Source organism: Thamnophis elegans, chromosome 16 (genome assembly GCF_009769535.1).
Source record: "Thamnophis elegans isolate rThaEle1 chromosome 16, rThaEle1.pri, whole genome shotgun sequence".
In the NCBI taxonomy this organism is placed as follows: domain Eukaryota; kingdom Metazoa; phylum Chordata; class Lepidosauria; order Squamata; family Colubridae; genus Thamnophis; species Thamnophis elegans.
Window position 1 is genome coordinate 29,842,431 of NC_045556.1, and position 13,750 is coordinate 29,856,180.

A 13,750-nucleotide genomic window follows, 5' to 3' on the forward strand; every position below is an offset into this window, starting at 1 on the left:
TTACTGAAATAAAAATGGCACACTAACAAAACACTCTTGATGCTTTTTCTATTTGGTGTGCAAGCAAGGATCAAAGTGGGAAGAATGCGCAAACAGTGGCATTTTACACCCAGTAAATACACTTGGCAGTTCAGCGGTTTCAATCCCTAGCGCCGTGTAATGGAGTGAGCTCCTGTGACTTGTCCCAGCTTCTGCCAACCTAGCAGCTCGAAAGCACATAAAAAGTGCAAGGAGAAAAATAGGAACCACCTTTGGTGGGAAGGGAACAGTGTTCCGTGCAGTTTTGGCGTTGAGTCATGCCAGCCACATGACCACAGAGACGTCTTTGGACAGCACTGGCTCTTCAGCTTTGAAACGGAGATGAGCACCGCCCCCTAGAGTCGGGAACGACTAGCACAGATGTGCAAGGGGACCTTTAACACACTGGGATTTTTTCTAAAGGAGGGAAACCAATTTAAAAAGGAATTATTTCTGGATCAGGCCGTGAGTGTACAAACTTGTGTAAAAGGTTCCTTGTCATCACTTAGGTACCTTGTACAGTTTACCTTATTTTCCCCGGGCTGCTCACACACAAAAGTGTCCTTCAGAGATGCCATAAAACTCGTTATGGGATATGGAGATATATATATATATATATATATATATATATATATATATATATATATATATATATATAACCATACCAAGTCACAGCAGCCAAAAAAAATCCATTTTATTGTAACTTTTGCTTTCCTGAGCTTTGTGAAGGTTTTGCCTCCTTAAGCTGAACATTACATAACCAGTTTAGGGATCACCCAGAAAAGGGTAGAGAAATTTTATTTTTGCCTCAAAATCTGCCTCTCAAAAAACGACTGGCTTCTGCTGGCAGATCAAAAAGCCACTGTGAGAAATCTGTATCTCACTAAATTTCTCAAAAACCTAAGTCTATATTTCTTATTTCATACACAAAGCCATCACTCATTTGACTTCCATTTACTTCTCAAATGTTGTGCCTGAGGCAGGGATGGTAAGCAAAGGACTGTTTCACTAAAACCACCCACTTGAACAGCTTGGGAGCTGTTAGATGACTGCAAATCCTTCTGACCAAGATCACATTTTAATTTCACGGGAATGATTTGAGTTGCCAATTCTTAAAACACGTCTATCCTCCTCTTCTAAAACACTCGAAACATAGAGCTGTATCAACGTGGCAGGTTATTTCATCCGTGAACAAGCTCCCTTGATCTATCATAGCCACAGGAAATAAATTTATAGGCTAAAAATAGCGCGCAGGAATGACACCTGAACTATTCTGGCATTGGTACCAATGACCCACTTTTTAAGGTTAGCTAAATCCCGAGTTTTCCCATAAAATTCTAAGGACAGGATCTTATCTCCCCTTTTCCCCACATGTCTGCTCCCAATTTCCTATTTGAATCAGAATAAGACATGCCCCCCAACTGCACTCTTCAAAACTGTACAGTAATATTGTAAAAGCATCGTATGTGTCTATAATGGTCACCTATAAGCAATCCAGAGGCTTCTAAAAAAAACAGCAGTCCCCCAAGGGATTGCAATTTGAAGAGAAACTCTGCCTCCGTTGCAAATCAATCCTGATTTAACAGACATCCCAGAATATATAACCGTTAAAACCAATCACAAAAAAGCAAGCATTTCCTTCCGTAAACTGGTTACTTAGATTAAATTCAGCTGGCTGGAACAAGGCAGCGTTTGGGACAATTCAAAATCTTTTCTTGCTTTCTTCCTAATAGCGTCCGAGCATTCGTTTCCTTCCATCCGCGCTTGAATTTCATGTTTTGCAAAGTGACCAAGGGAAGATAAGTTGCTTTTGCCTCAAAATCCAGCTTCCAAAGAACACAGCCTCCTATGGGTTCTTTCTAACCTCTTGCCTAAAATCAAAATAAATCCGTATCTCCAGTCTGCTTGCTTGGGATTCTCCCCGTGATTTAGTCCTCTTCCAGTCTAATGCGCAGAACTACACGGCGTTAAATCGAAACAGCTTTCCCTAGGCAAGGCAAAACCTTGCTCCTCGAGGCTCAGCACCGGGCCCAGCGGGCTGCCTCTCCCTGCCCGATGGCATCCTCCACGCGTTGGTACCAAGGCTGGATCTTGGTGTGCTCCATCACGTCGCCAAAAGCTTCCAACCCTTCCATAACCCGTAGGACTCCGTAGACTGCCTGAGTGAGAGAAAAAAGTGAAAGAAAGAAGAAAATCAGGAGCGAAGCATGGAACCATTCCTTGAAAAGTAAAAAGAAGGACTTTTAAATGAAAAGAAGGACTTGGGGGGGGACGGGACATGATAGCAGTGTTCCAATATCTCAGATGTTGCCACAAAGAAGAAGGGATCAACTTGTTTTCCAAAGCAGCAGAGGGCAGGACAAGAAACAATGGATAGAAACTAATCAAAGAGAGAAGCAGCCTGGAATTAAGGAGGAACTTCCTAACAGGAAGGACAAATTAACCAGTGGCACAGATTGCCACCTGAAATAGTGGGCTCTCTACCACTGGAGGTTTTTAAGAAGAGACTGGACAGTCACTTGTCTGGAATAGGGACTCCTGCTTGAGCAGGGGGCTGGACTAGATGACCTCAAAGCTCTTTTTTGATTCTAATTCAGGCAGGTTAATTGTGCAGTGGGTTCCCCCCCCCCAGGTCTTCCTCAAAAGGGGACCAGCGGTGGATGAGGGGCCCACTACTATAAGTATTCTGCATTTCTAGTACCATAGTTTCAAGTTCAAAATCCAGAACTCTTCCATCTACCCACAAACACAAACCGTGCGAGGAAAGGGACATTCAAAGCAGACCCCGGACCTCTAACCCTTCTTAATACTTTTAAGCCAGCTGTAAACCAGGACAGCATGCAAAATAGGGCCCGTCGTGAAGATAAACCGCCTGGGAACATGGCTGAGACATAGCCCGCATAGTTCACGGCCCAAGGATTTCCCCTTCTGAGGGACTCACATCCGAGGCACATTATCTTTCTGCAAACAGACAAGAAACTATGGATGGAAAGCAATCAAAGAGAGAAGCAACGTGGAATTAAGGAGAACCCTCTTAATTTGCAGGCAGGATTAGAGCCAAGGAGAAGGGAGGAGTCCTCCCCTTTCTTGGCCCAGGACCAAAAAGCCACACTTCATTTTTCATGCTACAGGAAGATGTCCCAGCATTGGAGGTTCTGAAGGATATGATTTGGGCGAAGTGAGATGTGTAAGAAGAGTTGTCGTCTTCTAGGATCAAGGGGTGTGTGTGTGTCCTAAGACCGAGAACAAAAGGAAGAAGGGACACAACTTTTGGGCTCTGTTGTGCATTTGTGGAATACAAGAGGGACTTCCATCTATTCTACATTTCACACCACAAGATCTTCTAGGCAAGGAATGCCACCATAACTCACGTCAATCATAACTTAATCCACCCATGGAACAGAAGATGCCTTCGGAAATTGTGAGAGCTTCATCCCTGGAGGCTTTCAAGAAGAGATTGGACAGCCATTTGTCAGAAATGGTGTAAGGTCTCCTGCCTGGGTGGGGAGGGGTTGGACTAGATGACCAACAAGGTCCTTTCCAATTCTGTTAATCTGAATCTGTCTAAGATATCCAAGGTCTGGAGACTAAAACATACGATGAATGGTTGCAGGAACTGGGCGTGGCTAGTCTAGTGAAGAGGAGGACCAGGGGAGACAGGATAGTGTCTTCCAATATTTGAGGGCTGCCACAGAGAGGAGGAGGGTCAAGCTATTCTCCAAGGCACCAGAAGGCCAGACAAGGAATAATGGATGGAAACTGACCAAGGAGAGATTCAACCTGGAAATAAGGAGGAACTTTCTAATAGGGAGAACAATCAACCCTTGGAACAAAAGTTGCCTTCGGAAGTTGTGAGAGCTTCATCACTAGAGGCTTTCAAGAGACTGGATTGCCATCTGTCAGAAATGGTGTAGGGTCTTCTGCTTGGGCCAAGGTGGCGCAGTGGTTAAATGCAGCACTGCAGGCTACTGCTAGATCAGCAGGTCAGCGGTTCAAATCTCACCGGCTCAGGGTTGACTCAGCCTTCCATCCTTCCGAGGTGGGTAAAATGAGGACCCAGATTGTTGGGGGCAATATGCTGACTCTCTGTAAACCGCTTAGAGAGGCCTGAAAGGCCTATGAAGCGGTATATAAGTCTACTGCTACTGGGCGGGAGGTAGATGACTTACAAGGTCCCTTCCAACTCTGTTGATTTGTATCTGTATCACTGCCCGGTTCTAGTTATAGGTGGCTCTCCAGTTAGAATGACAGAAAGAAGCCAAGTCAAGAGGTCCAGTCTATTAGAAGAAACCTCCAGAAGTTGTTCCACTGATTAATTGTTCTGTGAGGAACAATTAGTTAATCCGTGGGACGGCTTCCTTCCAGGAGTTGTGGGTGCTCCACCACTGGAGGTTTTTAAGAAGAGATTGGACAGCCAATTGTCCAGAACGGTACAGGGTCTTCTGCTTGAGCAGGGGGTTGGACTAGAAGACCTCTAAGGCCTCTTTCAACTTTATTTTCCTTCCTTCCCTCCCCCCATCTTCCTTCTTTCCTTTCCTCCCTCCCATCTTCCTTCCTTCCTTCCTGTCTGAAATGGTACAGGGTCTCCTGCTTGAGCAGGGAGTTGGAGTAGAAGTCCTCTAAAGCCCCTTCCAATTCTATTAACCTTCCTTCCTTCCCTTCTCCCATTTCCTTCTTTCCTTTCCTCCCTCCCATCTTCCTTCCTTCCTTCCTGTCTGAAATGGTACAGGGTCTCCTGCTTGAGCAGGGAGTTGGACTAGAAGTCCTCTAAAGCCCCTTCCAATTCTATTAACCTTCCTTCCTTCCCTTCTCCCATTTCCTTCTTTCCTTTCCTCCCTCCCATCTTCCTTCCTTCCCTTCTCCCATCTTCCTTCTTGCCTTTCCTCCCTCCCATCTTCCTTCCTGTCTGAAATGGCACAGGGTCTCCTGCTTGAGCAGGGAGTTGGACTAGAAGACCTCTAAGGCCCCTTCCAATTCTGTTCACCTTCCTTCCTTCCAGGATACAACCCATCTCATAAAGCTTTGTGCAGGAGCCAGGCAAACAACAATTTCAGAAAAGGTAGTTTTGTCCTGGGCATTATTGGAGCTAGAGAGCTGTAGAATTTGGCCCTCCCTGCAGCCCCAGCAAATCCCCACCAGCGCAGGAATTTCAGACGTTTCTAAAAAGCTGAAGCTCAACAGGTAAAGCGGTGAACGCAGAGGCCGCATTTCAATAACAACTGGGCAAAGCAAAGGGTGGGTGTATGCCAAGAGCCCCCAAGGCAGCCTCAGTTTCAATCAGCCGTGGCCTCATCTCTTTACCAAATCGGCGAGGTTAGGATGGTCTCCTCCCATGAATTTCCGGTGCTTGCCAACAGCTTTCATCCAATCGTTGACTGCCTCGTACAGGTCTTGTCGGACATCATCCCGCATATGGTGCCTGGATTGAAAGCAAAGATCTGGATGAGAATCCCATTCTTCTATTTGTGTGAAACTCTGGCCTGTGGACTCCAACTCCCAGAATCCCCCAGGCAGCATGGAAGAAAGGAAAGGGAGGGTGGGAGGGAGGGAGGGAGGAAAAAGAAAGGAAGGAAGAGAAGAAGGAAAGGAAGGGAGGGAGGGAGGAAAAAGAAAGGGAGGGCAAAAGGAAAGGAAGACAGGAAAAAGGAAGGGAGGGAGGGAGGAAAAAGAAAGGAAGGAAGGGAGGAAGGAAAAAGAAAGGAAGGAAGGGAAGAAGGGAAGGGAGGGAGGGAGGAAAAAGAAAGGGCGGGAAGAAAGGAAGGGAGGAAGGAAAAAGGAAGGAAGGGAAGAAGGGAAGGGAGGGAGGGGAAGAAAGGAAGGAAGGAAAAAGAAAGGAAGGGAAAAAGGGACTTTGGAAATGACTGGGTTGGGACTATACTGGGGTGTCCATTCCAACCTTGGCCACCTTGAGACCTGTGGACTCCACCCCCAGAATCCCCCAGGCATCAAGGGAGGAAGGAAGGAAGGACGGAAAGGAAGTAGGAAGAGAAGAAGGAAAGGAAGGGAGGGAGGGAAGAAGGAAGGAAAGAAAAAGTTTGGGAAGGACTGGGTTGGGGCTATAACGGAGTGTCCAACCTTTGCTACCTTATGACTCATGGATTTCAACTCCCAGAATTGAAGCATGGCTGGCTGGGGAATTCTGGGAGTTGAAGTCAAGTTTGACACAACAGAAGACCCTCCCCGAGTCCAGCCTGGGCAGGCAGAAGCCTCAGGAAGCACCAACCTTTTCTTCAACCTCTTGCTGACGAAGAACATGGCGGCCGCCCCCACGTATTTGGCAAAAAAGCCTTCCACCAGGCCAAATTTCCCCTCCCGCACGATGTAGTCGAAGGAGGCCAGGGCTTCACCCGGCGTGCGGTAAACATTGGGGGAGATCAAGTGGACCAGCCGATCGTCCACCCATTTCCGCCATTTCATTTCTTCCCTGGAAAAAAAGCAGGAAGTGAGAGAGTCCCCCCCACTTGGTGGTTTCGGGTTCCTCCGGATTTTTGCACCCTCCCTCGCCCCCTAAATTCAATTTTTAAAAACTTCGCCCCCCTCCCCCCAATTCTCCAAGCGAGACTCACTTACTTCCTTGCTTCCTCAACAGGATAAACACAGAGCGCCTCCTTGCTGTCCAGCATCAACCAATACTTGTTCCCAAACTCGGCCACCTCCTTCCCTTCGCTATTTATGGCTTTTATGGAAGGGTAGTAAGAGGCGATTTCTTCCAAACTCTTCCTAGAAAAGAGAATTACATCCCCGTCAAAGCAGACTCAGATCCTTCTTTCACCATAAGAATTTACTGGCCAGATGCCGTCCCTGTTGCCAATGTGGAGTTTTGTTCAGCAGATATATTCTCATTGTGCCCAGAGAGAGAAATACCTGCCCTTACCTTTAAGTGCTGCTGATCGTGTTAGTTTATAATTTGTGTTCCAAATTCTTTCCCAATCCACTAAACTCCCTTCATGATAAGGATTTGTTTCATCGGTCATTACTTTCGAAAGGGAGATAGGGGCTTGGGCAGACACTCTGGAGGCATGGCAGCATAAGACAGCAGCGATGGGAGAAATATTTAGACTAGTGAAGAGGTAGATGTAGAAAGAGACAAAGATCCAAGAGAGGAATATGGGAGCAAGCCAAAAAAAAAAAAAAAAGAATTGAGGTATTAAAACGGGTAAGAGGTGATGGATAGAATGGAAATGCCTTTTAATATAATTGTGGCTTGACTAAAAGTTAGAACAGAAGTAGAAATAAGAATGCACATTTTTATATCATAGAATAAAAGCAATAGGTAGAGGGAAAGATTAGAGTTTCAAAGATGGTATTATTACGTATGTTTAAATAATATGGTTACTGGCATTTGAATGGCGCATCGAAACATTGAACGACTTCATTAAACAATGAAGATTTATATTTCAATTCAAACATGTATCAACACTAGGATAAGTAATGTTGGCCTGACTAAAAGCTAGAACAGAGGTAGAAATAAGAAATAGGGGGAATATGAGAATACACCTTTTTATATAATAGAATAAAAGCAATAACCAGGTGCAAACATAAGAGATTTGAAGATGGTATTACTATATATGCTCAGATAGTATTGTGATTGGCATTAGAATAGCACATTGAAACACTGAACGACTTAATAATGAAGGATAAACGTGCATTAACACTTAAGATTACAAAAGTTTGATTAATGTAACAAATATTATTAACATCATTATTGTTATTCAACATACCCAGATGCTACGCTGTTCATGTGTTGATGTTGATGTATATTTAAAAATAAAATGAAAAATATATACCCCACCCCCCCCAAAAAAGATAACTCTGGGCAGTTTACAAATTATGGAAACAAGTGAAAAGCAGTCAAAATGCTCTACATGGGGCAGCCCTTGGAGAGCATTCGGAGACTCCAGCTTGTCCAGAATGCAGCCGTGCGAGCGATCGTGGGTGCACCTCGGTTCACCCACGTAACACCTATCCTCCGCGAGCTGCACTGGCTGCCTATTGGTCTCCGGATACGCTTCAAGGCGCTAGTCGTCACTTATAAAGCCCTTCATAGTATTGGACCTGGGTACTTGAGAGACCGCCTGCTGCCAATTACCTCCACTAGACCGATTAGATCCCACAGATTAGGCCTCCTCCGAATTCCATCCGCTGGTCAGTGTCGACTGGCGACCACCCGGAGGAGGGCCTTCTCGGTGGCTGCTCCGACCCTCTGGAACAAACTCCCCGTGGAGATTCGAACCCTCACCACCCTCCAGGCCTTCCGCAAAGCCCTTAAAACCTGGCTATTCCGACAGGCCTGGGGCTAAAGAGCTGTTGTCCCCCGTCTCGAATGGTATGACTGTCGTGTGTTTTAAATTATGCATTGTTATGTGTCGTTTTTTTTAAAATTTTTGTCTGTATCCCCCTTCCCTGGTTTGAGTTGTAAGCCGCCCTGAGTCCCCTTCGGGGGAAAAGGGCAGCATATAAATATAATAAACAAACAAACAAACAAAAGATTAAAACGAACCGACATTAAAACAGTATTAAAAACTGCACTGAATCCCATCAGCATATAGACAACAAAAGCATAAATTTTCTGTTTTGTTTTGCAAACTCCAAAGAGGGAATCCCTGCGACTGAGATCCACAATGAGTTTTTGGGGGCCAAAACAGCCGGGAAAATGGCCTGAAAGCAGCCTGAAAAACAGCCAAAAATCCAGGCCATTTCTGGTGCCATTTTCAGGTTGTTTTCCATTTTCAGTCCTTTTTCATCCATTTTGGGGGCATTTTTGGGAGCCAAAACAGCCGGGAAAACGGCTCGAAAACCGGCGTGAAAATGGCCTCAAAAGCAGCCAAAAAACAAGCATGCGCACTGCCCAGCTAGTCTTCGGGTGTCTGGTGCTCCAGCATGTGCATGAGTTATACATGCAGGCACATGCATGCGCATTGCAGTTTGGGCACTCGGTGCTGAAAATTTTTGCCATCGCTGCCTTAAAATCTCTCAATGTTAAAATATAAACCTAAACTCCTTTGGGGGAAGGAGAACAAGCGGCGAAGAATGGAAGAATTCTCTTTTTTTAAAAGGAAAAAAAGGCAGAAAAATGATCTTTTTACCTGGATATAAGGTAGCTTTTAATGGTGCTGATGATCACGGAAGAATCATTCAATTGCTGGGGGAAAAAGAGAATTAATGGCTAACATCTATAAACTAGAATGCAACACCTGTTCCTCATGCTTAGTTCATTTTTCCCCCCCAAAGAACTTTTTATTTATTTTTTATTTTATTTCTATTTATTTTTTATTCTCTTACATACCATTTTAAGTCTCCATTCACGATTGTTCTCCTTCTTTACATTTATTGTTCTTATACATTTATTATTTCATTTAATAGGTTATAATATACAGTTTGGGTTGCTTTATTTGCCATCTCTTCCTCCTTTTGTAATACCACCTTATTTTCCCTTTCTTTTCTCCCTCCCTCCCTTTTCTACTTTCTTCCTTCCTCCTCTCCTTCCCCTTCCTTCTTCCCTTCCCTTTCTCCTACTCTTCCTCTTCCTACCCTCTCTCCTTCTCTTCCTCTCTCTTCCATCCTCCTCTCCTTACCTCTTTCCCTCCTCTCCTTCCCCTTCTTCCCTTCCCTTTCTCCTACTCTTCCTCTTCCCCTTCCTACCCTCTCTCCTCCTCTTTCTCTCCCTTCCATCCTCCTCTCCTTACCTCTTTCCCTCCTCTCCTTCCCCTTCTTCCCTTCCCTTTCTCCTCCTCTTCCCCTTCCTACCCTCTCTCCTCCTTTCTCTCCCTTCCATCCTCCTCTCCTTACCTCTTTCCCTCCTCTCCTTCCCCTTCTTCCCTTCCCTTTCTCCTCATCTTCCTCTTCCCCTTCCTACCCTCTCTCCTTCTCTTCCTTCCATCCTCCTCTCCTTACCTCTTTCCCTCCTCTCCTTCCCCTTCTTCCCTTCCCTTTCTCCTCTTCCTCTTCCCCTTCCTACCCTCTCTCCTTCTCTTTCTCTCCCTTCCATCCTCCTCTCCGTACCTCTTTCTTCTTTCCCTCCTCTCTTTCCCCTTCCTTCTTCCCTTCCCTTTCTCCTCCTCTTCCTCTTCCTCCCCTTTCTCCTTCTCTTTCTCTCTCTTCCATCCTCCTCTCCTTACCGCTTTCTTCCCTCCCCTTTCTCTCCTCCTCTCTTCCTTTCTTTTTCTGTTGTTATAGGTATCTCTTTCAAATCTCAATTTATGTTTTCTTGGAATGGTATTTCCGCAAACCCAGATATTAGTTTAATATCATATCTTATTCACTTTCCTTCGCTCATCTATCCTAGCTATGTTTTTTCCCCTTTTATATCTCGCTCTTGAATATATACTTCTATTTTTAACATTTAATTTTCTGTTTTCCCATTCTTCCCCCACTTTTCCATTTAATAATGTGTCATCTGGGTACTGTAGCCTCTCTCTCCTTTCTTTTCTAGCTAGCTTTCTCTGGCCAATCATAAAATAGCTTAGCTCAGCTTTTAATGCTTTGTTACCATCATGGTTTTATTTAAATGGAGCCAGAAAAGAGGGGGGGGGACTAGAAAAAGAGCTGCCAACATGTGATCAATCCAGGCAATCTCCTAACAGGGAGAACAATGAATCAATAGAGTCCTCGACTTGCAACAGATCATTTAGTGGCCATTCGCAGTTACGACAGGATTGAAAAAAGTGACTTATGGCTGTTTTTTCACACCTGCAGGTCAGGTGATCAAAATTCAGGACACTTTGGCAATTGACTCGTACTTATGACGGTCACAATATCCCAGGGTCACGCGATCCCCTTTTGCAAACTTCTGACAAGCAAAGTCGAAGGGGAAGCCAGATTCACTTAACGACCGTGTTACTCACTTATCAACTGCAGTGAGAGTCACTTAAAAACCGTGTCAAGAAAGGTCGCAAAACTCGCTTAAGAAATGTTTCACTTAGCAACAGAAATTTTCGGCTCGGTAGGGGGGGGGGTCGTATGTCAAGGACTACTTATAGAATGTCTTTTCTCCAGATGTTGTCAGTACTCCATCACTGGAGGCTTGTAAAAGGACAAGGGAACATCATTTGGTCAGGACAGTATAGTCTCCAGCCTTGAACGGGGGGGGGGGGGGAGTTGGACTAGAAGACCTCCAAGGTCCCTTCCAACTGGCTTCTAGGTGCTCGCTAAGAAAGGATTTTTCGAAACGACCATCAGATCATTAGTATTTCTTATCCAGTAATTAACACACTCTGATGCTAAGGAGTTCTACTCCCCCTCCCCACCGGAAAAGAATCTGTCCTAACTGCCAGTTGCCTTACATTCCGTTACCTCAGTTCAAACTGGCAGACATTCCACTCCTTCACTCAGGAGTGACCCGAGACTCCCTACAGTACTAAACGTTGGTACCTCACCATAATCTCTATGCCTTCCAAGTATGGGACTGCTTCCGGACTCAAGGCGGCGGGAGCGATATTCCCTTATGTGCTTCACTCTCTGACCACAACTGAGCCAATGGATTGTGAACTGGATTTCTCCTGCATAGCCCGATCACATAGTTTTGTCGCAAAGCACGAGTACCCAGTTAGTACAATATATCAAGCAGCCCCTTAAAGAGGGATTGGCTAACTCGCCAACTCACCAGAGTGCTCTCCGTATCGATGAGGAGAATGGGGACTTTTCTGTAGGAGGAAAATTTGATTTCTTTTCTCATGACCGGGTTCACCTCCACAATGTCATACGGCAGCCGGTGATAATCCAGGAAAGCTCGGACTTTGCTGCAGAACGGACAGGTTTTATACTGATAGAGCGTCAGATGGAGATGGCTGTCCGGCAGGATCTACAAGGGAATTCAAGACATATCCAGCTTCAGGCTATTTTCTGGCAATTCCTTCCCCCGAATGAAAATATATAACCCAAGGAAAACTCACACACAAAACCACCCAGGTTCTCCTTCCCTAAGGTAATGGTTCCCCTGGCACATATGTGCTAGTCGTTCCCGACTCTAGGGGGAGGTGCTCATCTCCGCTTCAAAGCCAAAGAGACAGCACTGTCCGAAGACCTCTCCATTGTCATATGGCCGGCATGACTCAATGCCGAAGGCGCACGGAACGCTGTTCCCTTCCCACCAAAGGTGGTTCCTATTTTTATACTTGCATTTTTATGTGCTTTTGAACTGCTAGGTGAGCAGAAGCTGGGACAGGTAACGGGAGCTCACTCTGTTACGCCGTGCTAGGGATTCAAACCACCGACCTTTCTGATCGACAGGCTCAGCATCTTAACCCACTGATCCACCGCCTCCCTATACTCCTTCCCTATTCCAACCTAAAAAATGTATGAATTCTCTGCTTTTGCAAAATGCTGCAGGGCTCCCAATTAGCTGGAATTCTTGGGCCCTGCCAGTTGTTAAGCCCTGTGGACTTCAACTCCCAGAATTCCACCTGCCTTCCTGCCAGAATGCATGGGAATTCTGGTAGTTGAAGTCTAGGCAGCTTTAAAGGGGCCACGCGCTTGAGCTCAGGAAAAAGAATTAAATTAAAATTAAAAGGCACCTTTGAGGGCCGGGGGGGGCTGCTTTTTGGGGGAGGAGGAGGGTCCTGAGGATCCGCGGATAGGAAGAAACACCAGGTTGCAAGCTAAAGCCCCCCCCCCATCCCTCCCTCCCCACAAGTACCCAGGAGGGTCCCCAACCCGCTGCGCTCCATGGGAGTTGCAATCCCCCCCCCAAATAGGTATTGCAGTAAGTAAATGCAAGAATTGCAACGATTCCAAAATGCTTGCATATCTGGCGTTCCCTCCTCCGGTCCTCTTTCAAGCTTTTACCCCGTCCCGGTGCTGCTCGGCCAGCTGTTCCTGGGCTCCGAAGCGGCGGTGCAGTGTCCGGCCGGTGCCCACCGCGGCTCCCAGGGCGAAGGCGGCCCCCAGCCAGAGCCTGGAGGAAGGCCGGCTCCAGCCTCGGCCGGGCCTCCCGGAGAAGGAGGAGGAGAAGCCGGCCCGGGGCAGCCGCCGCCACGCGCTCCTCCCCAGCCCGGCCCAGCCGTTGCATGCAAGCCGCGCCAACGCCATCTTCGCCTTTTGCAAGGAGGGAGGCGGGCGGGCGCCAGGGGAAACCCGGGGAGGGAGGGGGAAGCTTTGCAATCAATGCCAACCCCGGTTGGGTTTAGAAATCCCTTTCCGCGCAAGATGCACCGGCCCGGGGATTGCAAGCTGACACGCGTTTGCATTCTCATGTTCAGCCGTTCTCTTGGCGCCGGAGGGCCGATCCCTTGCGCCTTAATTCTTCTTATTTTGGTTAATGCAAAGCGTGCTTTGCAATAGCCCCCCACTCCTTTCGCTAAAGCGACGCTTTCCCCGTTTTGCACGGGTGTCGTGTGAACGCGGCCGGCTTGGGCTCGAGGCTTGCCTTGGGGTCCAAGCTTGCGGGTTTGCAAGGAGGAGGCCTCGGAGGGAGAAGCGCCTCCTCCCTCCATCCCACTTGATTATCCCCCTTCTTGGAAAATAAAATGATTTTTTTCCTATTTATTTATTTATTTCGCTTTTATTATTCCATCTGCAGATGACATGTAAAGTGCTTCGCCCGCCCGCGTCCTTTCAGACCGGCGGCCTGCCCAGGAATCATAAACTTTAAAGCAAAGGAAGGGGCGGGGTTTCTTAAAGGCGTAGGCCCTGACCTTCGGAGGAGGTCAATTTCTAGGCTGATTTCACCGCCCCTTTAAAAAAAAAGGGTCATTGATGATCTTTAATTAAAAAAGGGGGGTTGAATAAATCTTTT

The 13,750-nt window shown here is 46.6% G+C and overlaps 1 protein-coding gene across 1 annotated transcript; it reads right to left on the reverse strand.

Moving 5' to 3' along the window:
* Positions 1 to 944: 944 nt before the first annotated feature.
* PTGES2 (prostaglandin E synthase 2) lies at positions 945 to 13,074 on the reverse strand. The gene is made up of 7 exons (XM_032233360.1): positions 12,802 to 13,074; positions 11,621 to 11,818; positions 9,105 to 9,160; positions 6,589 to 6,738; positions 6,242 to 6,442; positions 5,320 to 5,437; positions 945 to 2,177 (listed from the first exon to the last, which is right to left on the reverse strand). Exons 1-7 carry the CDS (start codon positions 13,042 to 13,044, stop codon positions 2,037 to 2,039), a joined length of 1,107 nt encoding a protein of 368 aa, XP_032089251.1. The 5' UTR covers positions 13,045 to 13,074; the 3' UTR covers positions 945 to 2,036.
* Between the last annotated feature and the right edge of the window lie 676 nt (positions 13,075 to 13,750).

Coding starts and splice junctions, on each gene's coding strand:
- PTGES2 (XM_032233360.1), bottom strand. CDS start 13,044: ATGGCGTTGGCGCGGCTTGCATGCAACGGCTGGGCCGGGCTGGGGAGG. Junction 11,819..12,801: donor CCGAGCAGCACCGGGACGGG/GTAAAAGCTTGA, acceptor ATTCCCTTGTAG/ATCCTGCCGGACAGCCATCT. Junction 6,443..6,588: donor CCTGTTGAGGAAGCAAGGAA/GTAAGTGAGTCT, acceptor CTTTTTTTCCAG/GGAAGAAATGAAATGGCGGA.